The 24,144-nt window shown below is 36.4% G+C and overlaps 1 protein-coding gene across 3 annotated transcripts in view; it reads left to right on the forward strand.

Annotated features, from left to right (window-relative positions):
• The window catches only part of si:dkey-22o22.2 (neural-cadherin), a 146,399-nt gene that overhangs the window by 78,100 nt on the left and 44,155 nt on the right, over positions 1 to 24,144 (forward strand). For 2 of the 3 annotated variants that reach the window (XM_051131281.1, XM_051131282.1), the window contains exons 4-11: positions 467 to 671; positions 6,313 to 6,424; positions 11,795 to 12,044; positions 13,903 to 14,045; positions 16,479 to 16,651; positions 19,972 to 20,140; positions 21,361 to 21,531; positions 22,281 to 22,453. In XM_051131281.1, the coding sequence (XP_050987238.1) occupies positions 467 to 671; positions 6,313 to 6,424; positions 11,795 to 12,044; positions 13,903 to 14,045; positions 16,479 to 16,651; positions 19,972 to 20,140; positions 21,361 to 21,531; positions 22,281 to 22,453 (1,396 nt within the window). Of the gene's footprint in view, positions 1 to 466; positions 672 to 6,312; positions 6,425 to 6,769; positions 6,811 to 11,794; positions 12,045 to 13,902; positions 14,046 to 16,478; positions 16,652 to 19,971; positions 20,141 to 21,360; positions 21,532 to 22,280; positions 22,454 to 24,144 lie in introns of those variants that run through there. The other variant, XM_051131283.1, reaches the window with a different exon arrangement.

The raw sequence follows: 24,144 nt of genomic DNA on the forward strand, positions 1-24,144 counted from the left end.
TTAAAGTTAAAGAGTGTGGAAGGGGGTGATGACATGAGACGCGAGCCACAAAGAACAACTGAGATATCTCAGACATGCATTATTTCCCATTTGTAACTGTAGAGACATTAGCCCTTTCCTAAAATCTTGTGAGTTGCCTTGCTGTCTGCTGCCTACAAAAGCAGCTCCATTCTAAAGCTTGGTTTAAACTGACAGTGTTTGTATGGCAAGAGGTTGCCAGATCTTTGTATTTGGGCCACTTTTTTTGGTGGGATACTAGCAAAACTGGCCGTTGCTTTTGAGAGAAGAAAACAAAGAAAACTAAAGTAATGACTTTATTCAACAAGTTCTTCTCTTTCGTGTCAGTTTCTGCTGCTTGTTCACGAGAATACCATGACAGTGTAGTTTCCATCCTCTTATAGAATACATAGTGTATAAATTAAATGCTGGCATGTGCACTGATTCTATTTCTTTTATGTTTCTGTAGGGTGGCAGTGGTCCAGGCTATCTCGTTCCAGAGGAAGACTCTGTCCTATATGCTGCTGGTGAACCCAAGCAACCTGTTCAGCATAAATCAAGAGAGTGGTGCGCTTAGTCTGACTCGTACTGTGGACTTTGAGAGTGGACAACATCTCCATCACTTGCAAGTCAGAGCTTCCGAACCAGATACAGGACTGAGCAACATGGCAGAGGTAAGCATATGTTTATCTAAATGGGGTCATCCCTTGGTCTTCAACCATTTTTGCACTATTAATAAAAGTTTTTAAACAGTAAGATTTTTTGTGTTTTTAGATTTTTTAAGTCTCTTCTGCTCACCAAAGCACAGCAAAAAGTAACATTTTGAAATATTTTTACTATTTAAAATAACTGTTTTCTATTTGATATATTTTAAAATGTAATTTATTCCTTTGATTTCAACGCTGTATTTGGAGCATCATTACTCCAGTCACATGATCCTTCAGAAATCATTCTAATATTCTGATTTTCTGCTCAAAAAATGTATTATTATTATGTTGAAAACAGCTGAGTGGGATTTTCTCAGGTTTCTTTGATGAATAGAAAGTTCAGAAGAACAGCATTTATCTGAAATAGAAATCTTTTGTAACATTATAAATGTCTTTATTCTCACTTTTGATCAATTTAAAGCATCCTTGCTAAATAAAAGTATTCATTTCTATCATTTCTTTAAAAATCATACTGAAGCTTTTGAATGGTATAGTGTATAATGTTACAAAAGCTATTTATTTCAGATAAATGCTGATCTTTGGATCTTTCTATTCATCAAAGAATCCTGAAAAAAATGTACTTAACAGTTTTAAATATTGATAACAAAAATAATAGTAAATGTTTCTTGAACAGCAAGTCAGCATATTAGAATGATTTCTAAAGGATCATGTGACAGTGAAGTCTGGAGTAATGATGCTGAAAATTTAGATTTGATCACACAAATAAATTACATTTTAAAATATATTCAAATAGAAAACAGTAAACAGTAAAAATATTTCAAAATTTTACTGCTTTTGCTGTTTTGCTGGATCAATTAAATGCAGGCTTGGTGAGCAGAATAGACTTCTTTAAAAAACATTAAAAATCTTACTGTTCAAAAACCTTTGACCAGTAGTGTATGTCCAAAAATACAGTTAGCACAGAAGTAAAATATAACTTGTTATATGTAGTTGTTTTGTTGGTTCTTTTCCTTTACGTTGTTCTTGCTCACATATCTAATAAGATAAACCGTCTTAAAGGGATAGTTTAGCAAAAATTAAATTTCTGTCATTAATTATTTACGTTCCAAACCCAAAAGACCTTGTTCATCTTCAGGAACACAAATTAAGATATTTTTTTATAAAATACGAGAGCGACGCAACTATCACGTTCAAGGCCCAGAAAGGTAGTAAGGACATTGTTAAAAAAGTCCATGTGTCCAATGTTATGAAGCTACGAGAATACTTTTTGTGCACAAAGAAAACAAAAATAACTTTATTCAACAATGTCTTCTCTTCCATGCTAGTCTTTGTTCTCTCGGATTTCATTGAAAATATTGTCATTTGTGTTACAAAGATGAGCGAAGATCTTACAGGTTTGAAACGACATGAGAGTGAGTAATTAATGACAGAATTTTCATTTTTGGGTGACCTATCCCTTTAAGCCTGACATTAAGATGCTGTATTTAAGGCTGTCAGTCATTCTTCAGATTGAGGCCTTGCTTGATTTCATGACACATCTGGTTCTTTCAGAGGTAAAAGGTGCATATGCTTTGATACTCACAATAACACACACACATATGCATGAAGGCATACGCAAGCACAAACAAAAACAAACACATATCAGCACAAAAGCGCTAATGAGAGATTGTGTGTGGCGCTGAGGCCATCAAACACGCCACAGCTGTGGCTGCTACCACTTATGAGACTTAGCGGTGCATGTGTCTTTATATGTAAGATGAAGTGAAGCGACAAAGGCAAAGAAATATGACAGATGTTTGATGTATTTCACCCATTGTGTTGTTGTTGCCATTATTAGAGGTGCAAATGTATCCATTTGTGTGTGTGTGTTGCTCACACTGTTGTTGTTCCATGTTGATCTTCTTTGTTTGGCAGAAGTTCCTCTACATTAATTGAGTCCTCTTGATGGACTTGGCTGAGACACAATGATGTGTAACTGTGTCCGTGCCAGCACCAGTCACACGCATACACACACACTCGCACATTTTAGATAATTGTCGGAGTCACTGCCCCCTGCCAAATGATTATACCATCTGTGAAGACGACTCCATGTGTAGGACAGGCTGGAACAGAGATGAGACGAAACAAAATGAGAGAAGAGGAGACGATAAGAGACAAGGCCAGAAGAGACTAGACAGGACAAGATTAAATGAACAAAGAGATTACACAAGCAATCCAGAAGAGACGAGGCTAGAAAAGAAAAAGAGATGAGATACAACATAAGAGCAGATCAGAAGATACCAGAAAAGATTAAATGAAACAAGATGAAAAGTAAATTAATTGTAAGAGTATAAGACAAGAAGAGACGAAAAAGACAAGGTGAGACCAGATAAGGGATAAGAGAAGAAAATGAGATGAGACTAAATTTGTTGAGATGAGACAGCAGGAAAACAGACTAGAAAAGGTAAAATGAGACAAGATGAGACCAGAAGAGACAAATGAGACCAAATAAGATGAGAGGAGACAAGAAAAGAAGAGACTAAACAAGGGAAACTGAGAAGAAAAGAGACAAGGCGAAACCAGAAAAGAAGTGACAGAAAAATTAAATGACGAGGGATAAGACGAGAAAATTAAATGAGATGAGACAAGAAGAGACTAAATGTGTTGATGAGACAGCAGAAAAAGAGACTAGAATAGGTCAAATGAGACGAGATGAGACAAGATAAAAGGACAGGTCACAAGAAGAGATGAGACTAGAATAGACAAGAAATTATGATGATATTAGATAAAAAGTGAAAAAATTAGACCAAATAAGATGAGAGGAGACAAGATGAGAAGAGACTAAACAAGGCAAGGTGAGAAGAAAAGAGACAAGGCGAAACCAAAAGAGAAGAGACTAAAAAATTAAATGAGATGAAATAAGAAGAGACTAAATGTGTAGATGAGATTGCAGAAAAAGAGACTAGAAAAGGTAATATGAGACAAGAGATCAGAAGAGACAAGATGAAAAATGAAAAGTGAAGAAATGAGACCAAATGAGATGAGAAGAGACAAGAAGAGAAGAGACTAAACAAGACAAGGTGAGAATAAAAGAGACAAGAAAAAGACAGAAGAGAGAAGACTAAAAATTGAATGAGACAAGAGGAATAAGATGAGAAAATTAAATGAGATGAGAAGAGACTAAATGTGTTGTTGAGACAGCAGAAAAAGAGACTAGAAAAGGTCAAATGAGACAAGGTGAGACCAGAAGAGACATGATAAAAGGACAGGTCATAAGAAGAGATGAAACTAGAATAGACTAGAAAAAATGAAATGAGACCAAATAAGATGAGAAGAGACAAGAAGAGACTAAACAAGGCAAGGTGAGAAGAAAAGAGACAAGACGAAACCAGATGAGAAGAGACTAAAAAATTAAATGAGACTAGATGTGATGATAAGAAAAGAGACAAAATGAGTCAACAATAAACAGGAGAAGAGGATAGACTAGACAAGATGAAGATGAAAGGAAAAGAGATGAGATGGGTTGTGATGAGGAAAAAGAAGAAGCAGAGAAAATAAGAGACGAGATGGGAGGACACTAGTAGAAAGAAGAAGTGAAAAAAAAGCAACGAATGAGCATCTGTCCTCTTAGCATGTGAAAAATGATTTCATAAAGATGAAGCTCTACATTAAGACTCTTCATGTCTTTTAGACCCCTGTTGTTGTTGTTATTAGCAGTGATTCTCCTCCAGCAGCAGACATCAGACTCATTACTGCCATATTCAACTTCCAGCAGCTATGAAACAAGCACAGAACGTTCTCCTCCATTGGGCAGATTCCAGAGGGAGAACTGAAGAGAAAAAGAAACCCGTAATGCAGAGCTACATTGGTTTTTAGGCTCTGGCCTGACGATTTCAGAGCTGTATGGTCAGCTACAGTGCTGTGTGTGTTACGTGTAAGGAACTTTTCCCTCTTGGCAGTGCTGTTCCTCTGAGATAAGCAGTTCTGCGGGACTCACCCTCACCATGACTAACGCTCCCACTGAGAACACGTACCCTGCTTTCCCTCTGCCTCTGTTCGGTCAAAGTCAAATCCTGTGCCAGTATTCTGTCTGAATGCTCACAAATCGCTGCACAGAGAGAAGCCTGAATGTAGATACAGCCTTTCCATAAGCTATCATCTGAGCTTCAGCGGAGATCTGCTACATTAAAGTCTACACACTGAGTTTGACTGGGGTTTCGATGTGTGTTTGTGGGGTGGTTGAGCCATTTGCATTCAGTGGCTTCTGCCACAGCTGTTCTGTTTTGCTTCGGCCTCTCCTTTTAATGTTATTCCTCTCTCTTATGCCTGCATTCTTAACTGAAAGCCTCCAGAAAGCCAAGTGCACATGCAGGGTTTCAGTCCCTGTTTTTAAGCTCACCTTCCATGCAAATATTGAGGTCAACCATTTTCTAGAGAAGCTGGTTGATCAAATATGTAAAATATGAATAAGGGTCTTATCTAGTGAAATGATTGGTTGTTTTCTAAATAAAATTACAGTTTTTATACTTTTCAACCACGAATGCTCATCTTGCACTAGGAATAAGGTTCTTATCTAATGAAACAATTAGTTGTTTTCTAAAAAAAAAAAAAAAAAAGACAATTTTTATGCTTTCTAACCACAGATGCTCATCTTGCACTAGAGATAAGGGTCTTGTCTAGTGAAACGATTGGTTGTTTTCTTAAAAACAATTTTAAAAATTATGCTTTTAACCACAAATGCTCATCTTGCACTAGGAATAGGGGTCTTTTTTGGTGAAATGATAGGTCATTTTCTAAAAAAAGAAAAAAAAAAAGTATATACTATTTAACCACAAATTCTTGTCTTGCGCTAGCTCTGCGATGCACTTCTACAACTCTACGCATTTCGTAATAACATTTGGAAAGGTCACACGTGGTTAGTTCTTCGTTTGTGTATTTCTGTTCAAAAAGGTAGGGTATGGTGAAAAACTCCATCTTTATTTTTTTCCCCAACTCCAAAATTGTCTAACATTGTTGTTTTGTCTTATTTGTAAAGAGCGTTTGAGTTTGTTTTATCTTATTTGTAAAGAGCGTTTGACTTTCTTTGCATGTTCACTTTGTAAACACTGGGTCGGTACTTCCAAATAAATCAGGCCTGACCTTTCCAACATGACTACATAATGCATGAAGTCATGGATGCAGAGCTAGTGCAAGAAGAGCATTTGTGGTTAAACAGTATATCATTTTTTATTTTATTTATTTATTTATTTATTTAAATGACCGTTCGTTTCGCTAGATAAGACTCTTATTCCTCGCCTAGGATTATGTAGAGCCCTTTGAAAACATTTAGCACAATCAAAGAGATAATATTTTTAAATTTTATCTGTCAGCATTGTGGAAAACATTTTTAATTACCCATTAATGTTATTATAATTAGTAATAATTACTAAAAGACAAAAAATTGATGGCTAATGCCTCTGCACTCACCGTCAGTGAAATCTAGTATTGCTAGTATTGTCTATAACTTTGATTTTCATTTTGATGCTTTAAAGACCTGACTAAAATCCATTCACTATGAAGTGATGAAGCTGTTTGGAAGGAGACTTTATTAGGGGATTAACGGCTCATGTTGTCATACTTGTCCACATAGTAATGTTTCTTTCTTTGTCTCTTTCTCGTACTTATGCAGGTGGTGGTTCACATTACAGATGAGAATGACTGCACACCAGAATTTATGCACTCCATTTACAGTCGAGACAACGTCCCTGAGACCACCCCTACTGGTACATCCTTACTGCAGGGTGAGTGTCTGTTTCTCCATTTGTCTCTGTGTCCGTCTCACTTTCTTTCTCTCCGTCCGTGTTTTTCCCCCGGCAGTCCTGCTCTTGAGGCAGGTGCTGTTGCCGCTTGCTCTGCGGGGGCGAGTGTCTCTTCAACTCAGTCCTGTAATTATGAAATAATTCATTATGGCAGCGCTTTCTGGGTGGTAAATGGATTGTAATCAAAGCCAGCGCGGTGGCTCCCAGGCAGAGAAGCTTTTCTGCCCCCGTCTTCCTCTCCTCTCCAATCTCTCATCCTCCCGACTAGCTCTGTCAAGCTAGTCACACCATCATCCCTCCATTTTGTGCCTTTGCTGACGTTGTGGGCTCTATAACCACAGGTCGGAGACTGTGACCGAGCAATAGAGGTGAGATCTTTGCTGTGGCCTCCGTGTTCTTCAGATAATCATGTTTGATAGAGAAAGACAGCTATGAAGTAGAGGCATGCCTGACCTCTTCCTCCTCTAAAATACAAGCGTTAATGGGATGGGACCTGTTTATCTCTCTGTGCCGGCCCCATCTGCAATCTTATCGCTGTAATTGAAGGTGTTTTAGAGGCTTAAAAAAAACATGAATGAGATGTCGTGTTGCGTTTTAGAAAAGGCTTGAGTGCATTAGTTGTCTGAATAAATATTCATAAGCTCTAATTAGTGGTGCTTGCTAAAGCAGGCATTACTATTATTATTACTCATATAGTGTTTGGGATTTGAACAAACCTCTATCCCTCATTATTACAAATCTGTCGTGATTTACTTACCTTCATGTCCAACCAAATCCATAAGACTTTGGTTAACCTTCAAAACACAAATTATTGTATTTTGGCCTTAACTACTACTACTACTACTGTACTTACATTTAAATTAATGATTTGATACAATGCACTTATTGAGTATTTACATGTTTTTACATTGTAAAAAATACCTGCATGTAATTACATCTGTTCTGTACAATTAATCTCTGTAATTACATTGACCCATCTCTTACACTTTAACCTGCGCTTAAACCTACCTATACCACCACACCTGTCCCTAGCCTTACCCGTATCACACCTCAACAGCAGCAAAACTGTTTTGCAATATAGAATGAACACAATAAGTACGTTGTGCTTATTTTTTGATGTAAGTTCATAGTTATTAAGGCCATCTAATATGAACTAGGACCTCTATTTTTAATGAAACCTGAGAGTTTTGTGTCTCTTCATTAAAAGTGCAGGCAACCAAAATTTAGAAGTTCTTAAAAAGGTCAAAAAGTAAATTTGAGCAGTTTAATTTAAGTCTTGTGAAGAGATAAGATTGCTTTATATGATGAACAGATTTAATTTAGGCTTAGACAGAATTTACATTTTTGGGTGAACTTTTTCTTCATATTTTAGTAACTCAGCCCATGGCATTTTTTTCCTACAGACTTGAATGAGACCTCAAATTTTGTTAAAGAGATGTGTGCTGCTCGCAACTAGGTTATATTAACCCATCCAAAAATTAGGGATGCACTGATCATGGAAAAATAGTGCTATTTTCAAGTTATGGCCAGTAACCAAAAAATAACTTATATTAAAATTCTTTACTATCTACATGAATTAAAAATAAAACACCAGAAACTAAAATCAGTTAAATGCTAGAAATGAAAATTGGCATATAAAATGATAATATTCAGTTTGATAAATGAATATTCTTTTTGAGATTTGCTAAACATTATATTTAATTGTTTTTAAATTATTAGATTTTTTGGGTGGCCACATAGCAACATGCTTATACAAAATGCATGTTATTTTTTATTTAGTCCTGACCTGAATAAGATATTTCACATAAAAGACGTTTCATATAGTCCACAAGAGAAAATAATAGTTGAATTTATAAAAAATTATTCTGTTTGATCACTTGATTCTTAATACTTGTTACCTGAATGATCCTCAGCTGTGTTTTTCAAGTGATAGTTGTACATGAGTCCATCGTTTGTCCTGAACAGTTAAACTGCCTGCTTTTCTTCATAAAAATCCTTCAAATCCCACAAATTCTTTGGTTTTTCAGCATTTTTGTGTATTTGAACCTTTTTGAACAATATGATATGATTTTGAGATCCATCTTTTCACATATGCAACTATTACAGAAGGTTCAAATGCTCCAGAAGGAAACACAATGCATTAAGAGCTGGGGGGTGAAAACTTTTGGAAACATGTAAGTATCTTCTGTAGCTTCTGAAGGGCAGCGCTAAATGAAAAAAAATACGATATTTAGGCAAAATAAGAAAAAATGTTTCTTTATTCTGTTCCGGCTCTTAATGCATCGCTTTTTCTAGTGTTCAGTCCCTTGGATGTCCTCAGTGTGAAAACACGGATCTCAAAATCATACAATCATTGTTGGAAAGGGTTCAAATACACTTTTTTTTTTTTTTAGTATGATCCCTCTTATTTTGGTAAAATAATTAACATTTTGGAGATTCAACTGTATGCACAAAAGTCCTGGTCAGTAAAACTGGCCATATGTGTTTGACTATATTTGAATACATGCATGTGTACTTTCCATCTCTGATCCAGTTGTATTAACAATTTCCAATGTCATAGTTATCTTAGTATCGAAAAGAAGCTTTGTGCACAGCGGACAGGAAATTCAACTCATCAGAGATCGAAAAGCTCTGCGATGCCCCTGCGATGCCCCAGCGCTGCCCATCGCTTCAAAGAGCTCCTCGCCTTCTCTGCAGAATTCTCAGTGATTAACTATTCTTAATTTAGACCTTGTTGTGCACAAGCCTACGACACTGATGAAAAGAAGCAGAAAAGAGAGAAAAGCAAAGCAACAAGCAACAGAAGTGAGTCAGATCTGGCAGACCGCACGCTTTGTGAGGCAGATGCACAAAATTAGAATGCCAACTGCATTTATGCAATTCAATTATGTTTACATATCGCTGCACCCAGTGAAAACACGCACTGTTCGCCGTATGCAAACAGAATGCTTCGTGCCTCTGATTCCAGTTGGCTCTTCTATTTTATTGCGGTACGCAAAATAACTTTCTTTTCCCTTCTCTGTGTCTTTCTCTTCTCGTTTCGTCTCCCTCGCTCTCTTTCTCTCACTCTCAACATGTAAAAGCAGCAGGTTCACACAAACACCAGCTGGGGCTGTTATTTGCTTATCAAATGTGTTCTGTTGTGAGCGGCAAAAAAAGAAAAACACGGCGCAATCGTCGACTGTGCGAAAGCCTGGCAGAAGGGAGAGAAGATTATTATTGTTGTTTACCTTAAAACGGGATTAGACTGTAAATTGGGTGCCGGCTTTTAATAGGGCCTAGCAGGAAGAGAAGTGCAGAACGCGCTCCAATTATCGCACGGAAAACTTCTCGGAGAGGATTTAGCGCACGGCGAAGCAACGCACTTAAAACTCGCCCAACCTTAGCCCACCTTCCTGCTAGCCTTTTTCTCTCTCTCTCTCTTTCCCAAGCCGTCTAACTGGTATGTTTAATTTAGCCCCGGTCTCTCGTTCGCATGCATTAAATATGGTAATAGGTAGCCCTAAGAGACAGTGTATTAGGGCTTGTATTTTTAATGAACCTTCTGTTTGAATCCTGGCCGTATGACTTCACGCGCGTTCACGGCCGCTCCGAAACTTGTTTATACGCGCGGGGCGCTGACACCCACCCTTACCCACCTGCTTCCTATAGCCGCAACAAGTCCACAGCTTAACCGCGGGAGAAAGAGGGTTTCTGCTGAACTTCGCTACATCTGTGGGCGCTAGCTATTTGCCTTGGAGATTAGAGGGCCGTCATGTGGCTGTAGTAAATGAGTGTGCTGGCTGGCTGGCTGGGTGTGATGACAGCTTGCCTGCAGTATAATGATACAGGACCCTGACTTTGGCTGTGGGCCTAATGACAGCAAAGCCTTCTTCCACTTTTACTTTTGATCTGCTTCAGTCAACAGCAGCTTTTCGCCGTGCCACTGACAGATGGGCACTTAAATTGATCAAATATAGAATTGGCCTCCGCTACATAGTTTTAATTAATATTGGCTCTATTAATATGACACCGTACGTAATTTAAAAAGCACTTAGCACACGAAGTCCAACAACTTCAAACAAGATGGTTTTGCAGAGTTATACTGAGTTCTAACTGCATAAATCTCACAAAACTCACAATTTCAGTATTGTGAGTTTTATATATTTATATCTTTTATGTGTATATACTACCAAAAGTCAAAAGTTTATGTAATAATTAAGATTTTTAAAATGTTTTTGAACAAATTCTTTCAGCAATACTGCATTTATTTGATAAAAAATATAGTAAAAATGGTAATTTTGTGAATATTATTTAAAACTAAAAGAACGGTTAACGTATTAAAATATAATTTATTCCTGTCAATTACATTAAATATAATTTTAAAATATTAAAAACTGTTTTGTTTTGTTTGCTTTATTTGATCCAAAGTATTGCAAAACAGTAAAATTTTGAAATATTTTTGCTATTCAAAATAATTGATTTCTATTTGAATATATTTTAAAATGTAATTTATTCCTGTGATTTCAAAGCTTTATTTTTTGCATCATTACTCCAGTCACATGATCCTTCACAAATCATTTTTTAATATTCTGATTTGCTCAAAAACCTTTTTTTTTTTCATTGTATAGTGTATAATGTTAGAAAAGCTTTTTATTTCTGATAAATGGGAAATCTTTGGATCTTTCTATTCATCAAAGAATCCTGAAAACAATACTCAACTGTTTTAAATACTGATAATAATAATAATAATAAATGTTTCTTGAACAGCAAATCAGCATATTAGAATGATTTCTGAAGTATCATGTGGCACTGAAGAATGAAGTAATGATGTTGAAAATGTAGCTTTTATCACAGGAATAAATTACATTTTAAAATATATTTAAAATAGAAAGCAGTTAATTAAAATAGTAAACATATTTCTCAAATTAACTTCTTTTCTGTATTTGAATCAAACAAATGCAGGCTTGGTGAGCAGAAGAGACTTTTTTTTTTTAAATAATAAACTTTTGACTGGTAGCGTACTTGACACTGGAAACTTGTACACGCATGGTTAGGACACACACACACATACACACACAAATCCATCTTCAAAACCACACAAGCATTGGTCATAGTGACATTAAAGCTCATAATTGATAGTGAATGCCCCCATATCAGAACTTTCCAGGCCTAATGAGAACACAACTGTCTGAGAAAAGCATCGAGATGATTAACAACTGACATTTGTTTTCAGTGTCTGACCCAGAGCAGATCTGCGCCAAGGTTGCCTTCACCACAATTTACTGCTATGTTATTGCTAGCTGTTGCCTTTAGTCAACGTGACCTGATGTTTAACACAGCTCTTTCGTCCCTCTTTCTCTCTCTTTCTAGTTCTGGCACGGGACTGTGATACAGGCCTAAATGCAGAACTGTCCTACTTCATCCAGAGCGTGGACTTTGACATCTCATCTCAAGGAGTGGTGAGCCCCAGTAAGAGGCTGGACTATGAGAGACCCAACCACATGTACGAGTGTACAGTGGTGGCCGTGGACAAAGGAACGCCACCTCGCACAGGCACAGCCTCCATCCGGATACGCATGGCCAACGTCAACGATGAAGCCCCTGTCTTTTCACAAACTATGTATGGTTCTTTTCTGTCTGCTTTCATTTTCCATTGGATTGCAAAGCTTTCTGGAATACTTGATTCTGATTGGTCAGTCACAACACTCTGCAAACAAATATTTGCATAAAATCACTATTTAAACTATATAACTGACAACTGCTCTCTCGAATCACTCCACTTTCTTCCCAATTAAATTGAATTAAATTCAGTTCAATTCAATTCAATTCAATTCAATTCAATTATTTATTTGTTTGTTTATTAAAAAATTAATTATAAATAATAATTTATAAATTATATTGGCATAATAATATTTGCATATTTACAATTGATTGTTGATCTCTCAAATCACTCCACAGTCTCTTTCTTCTGACATAATTATTTTAAACACAGACTATTTATGTATTTACTATTTAGTTAATTTTAACTGATTTTTTATTAAAAAAATAAATAATATTTGAATATAGGAACTACAAAACTTAAATAATTAAATATTGATCTCTCAAATCACTCCACAGTCTTTCTTATGACATAATTTAAACACAAACATTCATTTATTTATAAAAAATATATAAATTATAATTTCTAAATTATATTTGCATAATTATATTTGCAATTGAATGTTGATCTTTCAAATCACTCCAGTCTGTCTTATGACAATTAATTTAAACACAAACTATTTATTTATTTATTATTTTTTAATTTTAAATGATTTTTTATTTTACAAAGAAATTATATTTAAATATAGGAACTCCAAAATTTAAATAATTGAAATTTTTAGTTAGTTTTTTTATTTAAGTAGATGTTTAATTTTGCAGTGACTGTACATTATCACACTTATTTCACAGCTACTTAAATAATATATAAATAATATTAAAAAAATAATATATAAAATAATATATAAAAATATTAGGGCTGTCAAACGATTAATCACATACAAAATAAAAGTTTGAGTTTGCCTAATATATGTGTGTGTACTATGTGTATGTATTATGTCACAAATTAATGTATGTATTTAAGAGAAATATGTTATTTATGTACAAAATATTTTTATTTATATATATATATAATATAAATTATATAAAAATGGTAATAAATACATATATTTGTAAATATTTCTTAAATATATACATGAATGTGTTTGTATTTATATATACATAATAAATAAACACAGTACATACACATACATTAGGCAAACTAAAACTTTTATTTTGTATGCGATTAATCGCAATTGTTTGACTGACCTAAATAATATGTAACTAGACATTAAATAGTAAACTGAGTTGCCAAAAAATTAATTTGACTTATTTTTATTGCTGCTTATCTCTGTTCTATTTTAGTTTTAGTTTCCTATTTTTTCTCCCCCTCTTTTTACCCAGTATCTCTTTGGATTGCCTAAGAATATAGTTTTACACTCTTTCTTCGTCACAATGGGATTTCATCAGAGCAGAACCACCAGAGGGTCCCGCGAAAGCTGAGCGTCAGGCAATACGGCTCTGGCATTTATTGAATGTAGCCAGAAGGAAAGGCAGACATTTGGTCCGATTCAGCAGAAAGACAACAATCACAGTGAAACAAACGAGCCGTCTACACACACACACACACACATAGGGCTCTATTTGAGACCATCATCTCCCTTGGTAGGAGTTTGGGAGACACATAAAGGAGCTGCTGGTGGTGTATCATCATTAGAGCTGCAGTATGTGTGTGTGTTTATGTTAGGATTTGCTCTGGTTCTTCTCAGTGCAGGGACCGCGTGGTTGTTTGTGTGCGCCCTGGGATATGCTTCAGAGGCCGTGTAGGGGAAGCAGATGGTGGGTCTGTGATGTTCTGAGCCTGATCTGTCTATCTATCTCTTGCTGTCTCCCTCTTTCTGCAGATATAAAACCTTTCTTTCGGAAGACGCCGGCCCGGAGACGCTAGTAGCCATTGTGCACGCCAAAGACCCTGACGGGGATGGCGTAACGTATGCCATCACCGGGGGTAACGAAGACAGCAATTTCGAGCTGGACAACCAGAAGGGTAAGTCAAGTGGGATGCAAACTCAAAGCTTTCGTAACAGCATCCAGGCATCCGGTACAAGGCCTTGGGGATGCTGTCTTTAACAAGAACATCCACAGCCATCAAAAAATGAGTTTCCTCTTCCTGTCTGCTCAGCATATGCTTTTAATCCATCATTCAACTCACGTTTGTGGTATTTGTAGGAAAAACAAACACCCCTTGTGTTGTTTTTGGTCTACAGCTCTTGTTTTTTTGTGTGTGTGCACTTGTGTGTGAATGCAATGTTTGTCTGTTTTCATGCCTGCCTGCCTGCCTGTGCGCTTTCAGTCTCAAGGTTACATTTGTCTGCAGTGTTTGCTTTTCGTTTGTTTACCAGCACATTTTTATGCCTGAGAGCTGGAAAACAGCAGTATGCTAAAGCTCTCTCCTGTCTTATCAGCCTCTCGGCACGGCTGTTCCACCACCCAACCCATTACAGGCCAGCGCAGAGAGATGGCCTATGGCTTCAGCACTCAGAAAAGCTATGTGGAGTTGTCACTTCAAAGATGCAGCAACACTTTTTTTTGCGCACAACCCCCTACTCCTCAGTTGTTTGGTGAATGTGCATCATTAGAAGCCTATTTTGCGATGTTGTTAAGCTTGATGCACAAAGGCGATTGTCATTCTTTACAGATATTAAAGAGCAGGTCCTACAACAGGATGAATGCATCTAAGGTCAGAAAACATTGTAATTTTCTTTAGAATGTACATTTATACATAGAGTCATTTCTTAGTGATTTCGAAACTATTCGTTCGAGCAGTTCTGAGTGTAAGGTCTGTAAACTCCTCCCTTCCATAAGCCTACTCTGCTCTGATTGGTCAGCTGGCTAAGACTGTTGTGATTGGCACAAAGAGGAGTACTTGAACAAGTTAACAAGCACTACTATCTGTGTTGCCAAGTCTGCGGTTGTTTCTGGTGTCGGTGGGTTGAAGCACCCCAATAATGTCATTTACCAGGGCAACCCCGACAAAAAACGTGTATTTTACACCCGGAATGCAATTTTTTAAGGGGGACGCCCCTCAAAATGTGATTGGGCTAGTTTAGGGCTAGTTTTGAGTAGCAGTTGGGTGGGTTTTGTTGTGAAAACCTGGCAACCCTACTTATGACTAATACTTACGGTATGGTTTTGTGGTCCAGGGTCACATATTAGCACAAAAACCTAGATATTTTGAGCACTCAATTGAAAATGTAAACATAATGTATCAAACGTACTTACAGGTTGTGGTTCGGGGACGCTTGTTGGTCCAAATAAAGAAAATTAGAAGCCAGCGAAGATAAAAGGCTTTCTGCAATGAAAACAAAACAAACTTGCTTTGACAGCGCAGAGCACAGTGTCTTCTCAACATGGAAGTGTTTGTGGGCAAGTCAGAGTGTTCGTATTTCACAGGCAGGCTGTATTATGCTGATGTTACAGAGTGATGTAGGTCAGTAACAGGCAAAAGATTTGAAAATATGACGACTCGTTAGGGTGGCTCTGAGTCAACTCTTTCTTTTGACAGATATATCTGAATACTAGCACGCTACTGCGTGACAGATGGAGGTGTCAATGCGGTCGCTTGCTCTTAAAATCCTCCTTAATTTTTGGTCATATAGATAAAAGTAATTCATCCTTTGAATCTGTAAAGACTCTACATTTATTTGCGTACACTCAGATTAACAACAAAACGTTGCGCTTTTGGAAAATACTGAAAGCAAACAGTATGTGCATTCTGCCGTCTCAGTCTCTGTGAACTTGAGCGTGAAACTTCAAAACTCATGGGAATACTTGCCTTACAGACATGAAAATATCTACTTTTAAATCAGCCAATTCAAATAGAAAACAAATATTCTCAGATTATATAATCCATATGAAACATGTAGGCGCATCCACTACTGCGCCGATGACAAGTCAGTGTCGCCAACAGTGTCAAGCCAAAAACAAAGAAACGCTAGTTTATCAATAAATTATTAAAACGTTAATGCTGTCTCCTTGCTGTTTTTTCCCTGAAACATTCATAATTATTATATCTGCTGGTGTGCTATGGCAAGCTTTTTTGTGTGTGCGCTTGAGCGGTTATTAGGCTATGTAGGCAATAAGGACTCATTGTTATGATTTATATGGTTTATTAAACATGCGACTAATAGTCGACTAATCCTTAAAATGAACGACTACTAGTCGACCAGAAAAATCTTTATTTGAGGGCAGCCCTTGAACGTGTCAGTTGCATTGCTGTCTATGCAGGGTCAGAAAGCTCTTGGATTTCATCAAAAATATCTTAATTTGTGTACCGAAGATGAACGACATGTTTGTAACGACATGAGGGTGACTAATTAATGACAGAATTTTCATTTTTGGGTGAACTGTCCCTGTAAGCGCACTTGTCTTTCACAAGGGCAGTGAGATGAGCTAAAGCATTCTGTTGAATTATTTACAGGCATAATCAAACTGCGGCGTAGTCCTCCTCCTAAACTGCGTGGGCCTCAATATGTCCTCAACGTCACAGCAACTGATGACAATGCAGCCGGTGGGTCACTCCCCCTCAGCAGCTCCGCCCAGGTCATCGTTGGCATCAACGACATCAACAACAACAAGCCAGTATTTGATGAGGTAAAGTTGAAAAAGATAAAACTGTATGTCAAAATCCATTTCTAGTGAGTGATATAGAAGTTGATGGACCGAATCAGCTGGGCAGAGAAGAAACATAACCAAAAATGTGTACAAGAGCAGAGCCTGACTCGACCAGTCTAGATATGAGTAAAGAATTCAAATATATTCTCTCATTATATCTGCCTAGCATGAAGTGCCTCAGGCTTTTAATACCAATGACACTGTGAACACCTCACTAATGGCAGTGTTTAGAGACAGAGATAAATTCTGAGGGGACAAAAAGTACAGAATGACAGGTAGGAACTAATATACAAAAATAAGAGTATTATTTTATAACCCAGTTCACTAAAAAAAACTATGAATCATTGCTGAACGCAATTTTCATGACAGATTTTTCAGTTTTAAGGCTTGTTTCTAAATGGCAGCAGACTGCCGTAAACTGACCTCCTTTAGTCAGACTGTCAATCAGACACCCGAAATGACTCTTTTAAGATGTTGAAAATATGTTTGACTGCATTGTACATTTGGCTAAAATTCATGAATTCACCCTTAAATGAGCAACTAAAAGAGAGCAAATATTAAAGAACGTGCAAAATGAAACAGCGAGAAAGAGACAGGTGAAAGCAGAGTTGAGGGAAGAGCAGACAGCTGGCAGAAGGAGATCTAAAGGCTCTTGGAGGTCTCCGGTGGGAGAGCTTTTCCGTGCAGGCCGGTGGTGCAGGAGGGCTGTGTGTAGGAGGCAGAACCATGTCCCTATACACTCTCCGTGAGCCCCACAGGCCCTAGTTCTGCTGCCGCCGCCGCCACCTCCTCTGCTGCTGCCCATGAATATTTCAAGGGGGAATTACTCACCGGCACAGGGGATGCATATGAAATAGAAGCACTAAGTGAGCCCCAGGGGCAACATCTGGCCCTGTTCCTTCCTTTCGCTCTCTCCGTCTCTATGCCTGCCCTGCTGACCAGAGTCTTTCCCTTCTGTATCACTGGTTCTCAACTGGTTTGATTTTACCTCACGCAGTGATTCAATACAGTACCAAACTTGTTTGTTGTACAAAACATGTTCTTATATTCAAACATTGAAAGTTTCTAATGTATTTATTAATGGTAATTTATTAATATTACCATGAAAAATGTTTGAACACCTCAGCAGTCTTCTTTTTCTGTAGTCGGAGTGTTTGGTTTCTAAATGTCCCTTGAATTTTGATGGTTTTATGCTCTGTGCAGCTAATAATTGATTTCACAAAACACATTTGCATCACTCTAAAATAAAATGTTACAGAGTATATTATGCATGAAAAAAGGTTTGCATTTTTTTTGCATTGCCATTATTTTTAGGACAAATTAGCACTTTTCTCCCTCAAATTCGCATTATCATCTTGCCGTTATTAAGATAAAAGTGAAAATGTAATTGACTTATAGTGGAATGTTATCTTCTTATCTTCTATTCTTATCTTCTTGCATCTGTTTGCAAACTGAATTGTGATTACTTTGAATTTCATTAAGACAAACCCAAAGCTTAAGTCTTACACTTCAATAAAACTTGCATAAAACTGCATTGTAAGCACTGGTATTTCCGTAGGGAAATGCAAATCTAGTGTTTTATTCAAGTCAGCACGAGTTAAAAGCAGTAGAACAAATATTACCATGTGTAAAAACTTTCAATTTACATTTTCCCCCCCTACAGTAAAGTGGTGAAAATGTATGGAAGCTTGTTTCCTTCAGAGGATAAAAATAACTGTGACTTTTTTTCACTGGCAATTCTGATTTTATATCTCACATTTCTAGGGCTGTCAAACAATTAATGGCGATTAATCGCATACAAAATAAAAGTTTGAGTTTGCCTAATATATGCGTGTGTACTGTGTGTAATTATTATGTATATATAAATACACACAAATTAATGTATATATTTAAGAGAAATGTTATTTATATAATTTTTTTTATTTATATATAATATAAATTAAATAAACATTATAATAAATACATATACTTGTAAATATTTTTTAAATATATACATAAATGTGTTTGTATTTATATATACATAATAATTACACACAGTACACACACATATATTAGGCAAACTCAAACTTTTATTTTGTATGCGATTAATCGCGATTAATCGTCTGATAGCCCTACACAGTTCTGACTTTTTTTCTCATAGTTGCAAGATATAAACTCAGAATTGCCAGATATAAACTGTCTCACGACTGTCTTTAGTTTATATCTGGCAATTCTGAGAAGAAAAGTTTAAATTGTAAGATATAAATTTAGAAACACAAGGAAAAAAGTCAGAATTGTGAGATAAAAGTCACAATTATAAGGTAAAAAAAAAACAAAAAAAAAACAGAACTGCAAGATGTCAAACTCGCAATGTCTCACAGTTCTGACTTTTTTTCTCAGAAGTGTGGGTTTATATCCTGCTATTCTGAGTTCATGTCTTGGAATTTGTCAAAGAAAACAAATCTGAATTTGTTGATGAAAAAGTTTCATTTTTAATTTTTTATTCCGTAGGAGAAACAGGCTTCCATAGAAATGTAATGAAAATTGTCACAATGCAAAAAATATTAGTGGTCTTTAATTTTCTTTTTAAGATTTGATTTCGTTTTCTATTGATTTCTAAGTGCAGTATGACCCAATCATTTGAGGTCATGAGGTTCACCCAAAAACATTGCCCAACATGCTTTTAGTCGAATGCAAATCTTCACCCTGCTTTGTAGTCGCCGGTTGCCGGCGCTCCTAATAGCACCGCAGATTATAGCAATAGACTATCTGTTCGAGTCTTTTCCCTTGCTAAACTGAGAAATCCTCCCTAAGCCCTCTCAGAAGGGTGAGTGTGTGTGTGTCGAAAGACAATGAGAGGTGTGAAGTGCAAAGCGCAGTGAGAATTCTCTTCAGAGGCTGGGAGAGAAGCTAATTCCAGCTTTTAGCCCCGGTATCGATCTAGTCACTTGATTAATCGCCTTAAGTTGACATGCCGCTCCCTCGTGGGCACCACTCTCCAGGACACCCTGCCAGATGCCCGCTCTGTAATGAGAGCATGATGAGAAAGCAAGAGGAGGAGGAGGAAGAACGAGGTTAAGGCCTCATTATCAGTGTGTGTGCTCCTATTATGGACCTCAAAAGAGGATTTCATAAACACTTTATCCTAAATACAAACTTTATTCTCTCTGTTGTCATGCCTTGGTATCCTGTTCACACTTTTCTTACTCTTTGTCTGTTATGAGGAATCAATGAGGTTAATCTAGTACTCTTTAGTTTTTGTTTGAGATCTTGATATTGTCCTTTGCTAAGAACGAATTTCGCATTTTGTTCCTTTACAGTGCTACAACTATAGTGTGAATGCACTGGTCCTGGAAAATCAGCCTCCGGGCACTTTTGTCCTGCGCGTACAGGCTCACGACGCTGACACAGGGGTCAACGGGGAGGTCAAGTACGGGATAATGCAGAGGGACGGGGCTTCACCAGGGTTCACTATCAACCCTGACACAGGTATTTTCTTCCTTCTTTACCAGATCATTGATTACACGCAATTGAGCCTGAGCTGTCATGTGTTTCTAGTCAATGGGCCTCATTCTTTAAACATAAGCAGAATGCGTTTCTTTATTTTTGGACACCATTGAGATGTTCAAAAGTTTGGGATCTGTAAGATTTTTAATGTTCTTTAAAGAAGTCTTTTCTGCTCATCAAGGCTGCATTTATTTGATTTAAAACTATATTGTGAAATATTATTGCAATTTAAAATAGTGTTTTTCTATTTTAATATACTTTAAAATAGAATTTATTCCTGTGATGCAAAGCTGAATTTTCAGCCTCATTACTCCAGTCTTCAGTGTCATATGATCCTTCAGATATCATTCTAATATACTGATTTATTATCAGTTCTGGAAACAGTTGTGCTACTTAATATTTTTTTGGAACCTGTAATACTTTTTTCAGGATTCTTTGATGAATAAAATGTTAAAAAGAACAGCATTTATTTAAAATAGATATATTTTGTACTCTACCATTGTACTCTACTCTAGTGTTTGGGGTCAGTCATTTTTTTTCTTGCTTTCTTTCTTTGAAAGAAATTAATGCTTTTTTTCAGCAAGGCTGTGTTAAATTGGTAAAAAGTGAAAGTAAAGGCTTATGTTGTTAGAAAATATTTCTATTTTGAATAAATGATTAAAAGATAAATGAAAAATATTAAGCAGCACATCTGTTTCCAACATTGATAATAAATCAGCATATTAGAATAATTTCTGAAGGGTCATGGGACACTGAAGTCTGGAGTAATGGATGATGAATATTCAGCTTTGCATCAGAGAAATGCATTATATTTTAAAGTATATTAAAATAGAAAACTGCTGTTTTAAATTGAAGTAATATTTTGCAATATTACTGTTTTTTCTGTACTTTTGATCAAATAAATAGAATTTTGATCAGCATAAGAAACTTTCAAAAACTATATCTTACTGATCCCAAACTTTTGAAAGGCAGTGTATGTAACACAAACAATTCTTTGCATTTAATTTGAAAATATTATTTAGATCTAATATTATTTATATTTAATAAAACTGAAATTCCATAAAAATAAATATATTTATATGTGTTAAAAAATAAAAAAGTTAACACATTCATGCAATTTAGTTGCATTAAACTTGTGAAATCTATAAAATAGCAATTCACCAATGAAATACAATGAAATGTGCATTGTATGCATTGTGCAGGTGTGATCAGTACGGCAGTAAGTTTTGACAGAGAGAGGCAAAGAGAGTATACTCTGTCAGTCACGGCTACTGACCAAGCACAGGAGCCCCTCATCGGGATCTGCCAGATCACTGTCCTCATCGCTGACCAGAACGACAATGACCCCAAGTTTGAGAACAGCCGATACCAATGTAAGAACCACTGAACAGTGTTTATAGCTTTTATGAAAGATTTTTTAACAGTTTTTAGATTTGTTACATAGTGATATAATAGTAAGAAATCTTTCAAATGGTCCTCTGTAGTGATAGGATCTGTTGATGATACTCAAGATCTGTTCCTCTGTCGTAAGCATATATAAAGGAGTGATAGGAGAGCAAAAACACGTTTGTAACATAGTCCCAACTCAGGTTGTAGCTGTAGACTCTTTAAACATTTATACATGGACCTTTAACATTGCACTTAACAGCAGTAAGGATTTTGCAAGCTTAACAAATTCTCAAGTCCAGGATTCTTGAGTGTAGTCAATACACATTAAACCTCAGCATTAAAAATGCATAACAGTCTGAGCAAGGTGAGCTTTAATGCGCTGAACACAGTATAAACACATCACAAATCATTTTTAGATGCAATCGGATGCAATCCTGGAAAGCTCGCTTAGCCTAGAAGTGTGAGAAATTTGCTGTGCTTTTCTAAGTCGTATTATTTATAATTGCAAATGTAAGTTCAGTAAGTTTGATGTCAGAACTCCTTTTCATCACATTAAAAGCGGAACTGAGAAAGCTCATTAACAATTAAAGGGGAAGATTGAAATGTTTCTGGGACGCACATTCTTTTTTTTTCTTTGCGCTGCACATGGATTTTAATAGCAGCAGGCATTGCTTGTTTTTAGACTGTTGTTGTTTGTTTTTGTTAATGCATGTGTTAACCCTACCCGTGCCAGACTTCCTGCGAGAGGACACACCAGTTGGGACGAGCTTCCTGAGGGCGGCGGCTCATGATGATGACCAGGGCACCAATGCGGCCATCACATACTCTCTGTCCCAGCAGAACCCAGCTTACTTTCACATCAACCCCAGCACAGGATGGATCTACGTCAACCACCCCATCTCACAGGTACACATACTGTACACACATCTTTACCAGGCCTTCAAACTGGGAACATGGAATAGACTTCTGTTGTTATAAATAAAGGTAATTATTACTAAGGAAAAACAGTTTCTGTTGGACAGACCTTTTGAGCACCTAAGCAGAAATACAGTATACCTAGGTGAAATTAAATGAGTATAATAATAATAATAATGCATTACATTTTTTTGTAGTCATATAAAATATTTGTTTGTTTGTTTGTTTGTTTGTTTGTTTTTTAAGGATTTATATTATTATTTTTCATTTGCATCTCCAAATTGAGGTTTGTCAGATTTAGTTCATCTTTGTTTTTGTCCCTAAAGTATAGCTAAGCAAACACATATGCACTCTTGTATGAACAAACTTATGTTTAAAGATCACATGCACAAACTCAGTACTGCTTTTTGTAGTACAGGTACTTTGCATATTAAACATGGTAGGGTCCCAAAGAGATGCTATATATATCCATACAAACCTTAAGTCTGAACGGACAGCGTTCTGTTATAATAGGCATAAAAATATGTATACAAATAATATTTCCTTTATTCAGGTGGGAGAGTGATCTTGCCTACTCATTTTTTCATTATATATTATTATTTTTCTTTCCTTTTTTGCTTTTACTCTTGCATATTTCTTTTTTTTTTTTAAAACTAATAAACCTTTTTCTTTTTGTTATATTGAAACTCATTTTTTCATCTTTGACTGAGACACTTTTAATCTTAGACTGAAAATCATTCATAAACATATGATTTGATTATGTTTTTAATATTTTGATGTGCAGAAATTAAACTAGTGAGAGTGTGAAATGTGTTTCAAGAGAGTTTATTTTATAAGTCTTTAAGGCCAAAAGTTCCTAGCTGAAGAAACATCTATTCTTGTGTATGTGTGTGTTGTTTGGTCTGGGCAGAAATGCCACCGTCTTCACTTTTCTGCCCACGAATGGCTGTCTGTGTCATTTCTGTGCTGGATATATAAGCTTTGAGAGGTCGAGAGCTGATTTGGCATTAAAGCGCTATATGTGCATACAGAGGCCCAGACAGAAAGACAGGTCGTGCTCCGATGAAATCTCCTACATCCTGTTTATAGAGTCATAAGTGATGGCAGTCTTCAGGTAAAGCATTAAAAGCTGGACTTTATTAATGCATGGTTCATGTCCAGTATTACTGCTTTTAACATCTTAACAGAAATGGTGGTGAATGCAGTTTCCTCAGACCAGGTCATTAAGATGTGTACTGTAAATCTAGCCTATGTTTTTCATTAGCCAGTCTGACAGCCTTGCGTCACTTATGTCCAAGTGGATCAGTTTTAGAAAGGCAGACGATGTCACCCACACTAAACTCACCTGTCTTCAAATTGACAACTTCAAACTGCCCCCCTGCTGTTGTTCCTACCTTCTCTCATTCTCTGTCTGCCTGCTTTTTCCTTTCCCTCTTTCTGACCTGAAAAAGGCAAAATTTTGAAGCGATTTAAGCAAAGTTTACTGCTGACTCAATCTTAAAAGTGCTTTTCAATTATTAGAAGGCATCTGAAGGAAGTCAAATTTAAAAAAAGCACACATCTAATGTCTTAGCTGCTGTACATGATGTTCTGTATGTGAAACATCCGATGGATAATGGAGACCAATTCTTCAGGTGGAAGTATCAGGGATTTCTCTCATCTCCGATCCCCCGTTGACAAAA

Source organism: Labeo rohita, chromosome 16, assembly GCF_022985175.1.
Source record: "Labeo rohita strain BAU-BD-2019 chromosome 16, IGBB_LRoh.1.0, whole genome shotgun sequence".
NCBI lineage: Eukaryota > Metazoa > Chordata > Actinopteri > Cypriniformes > Cyprinidae > Labeo > Labeo rohita.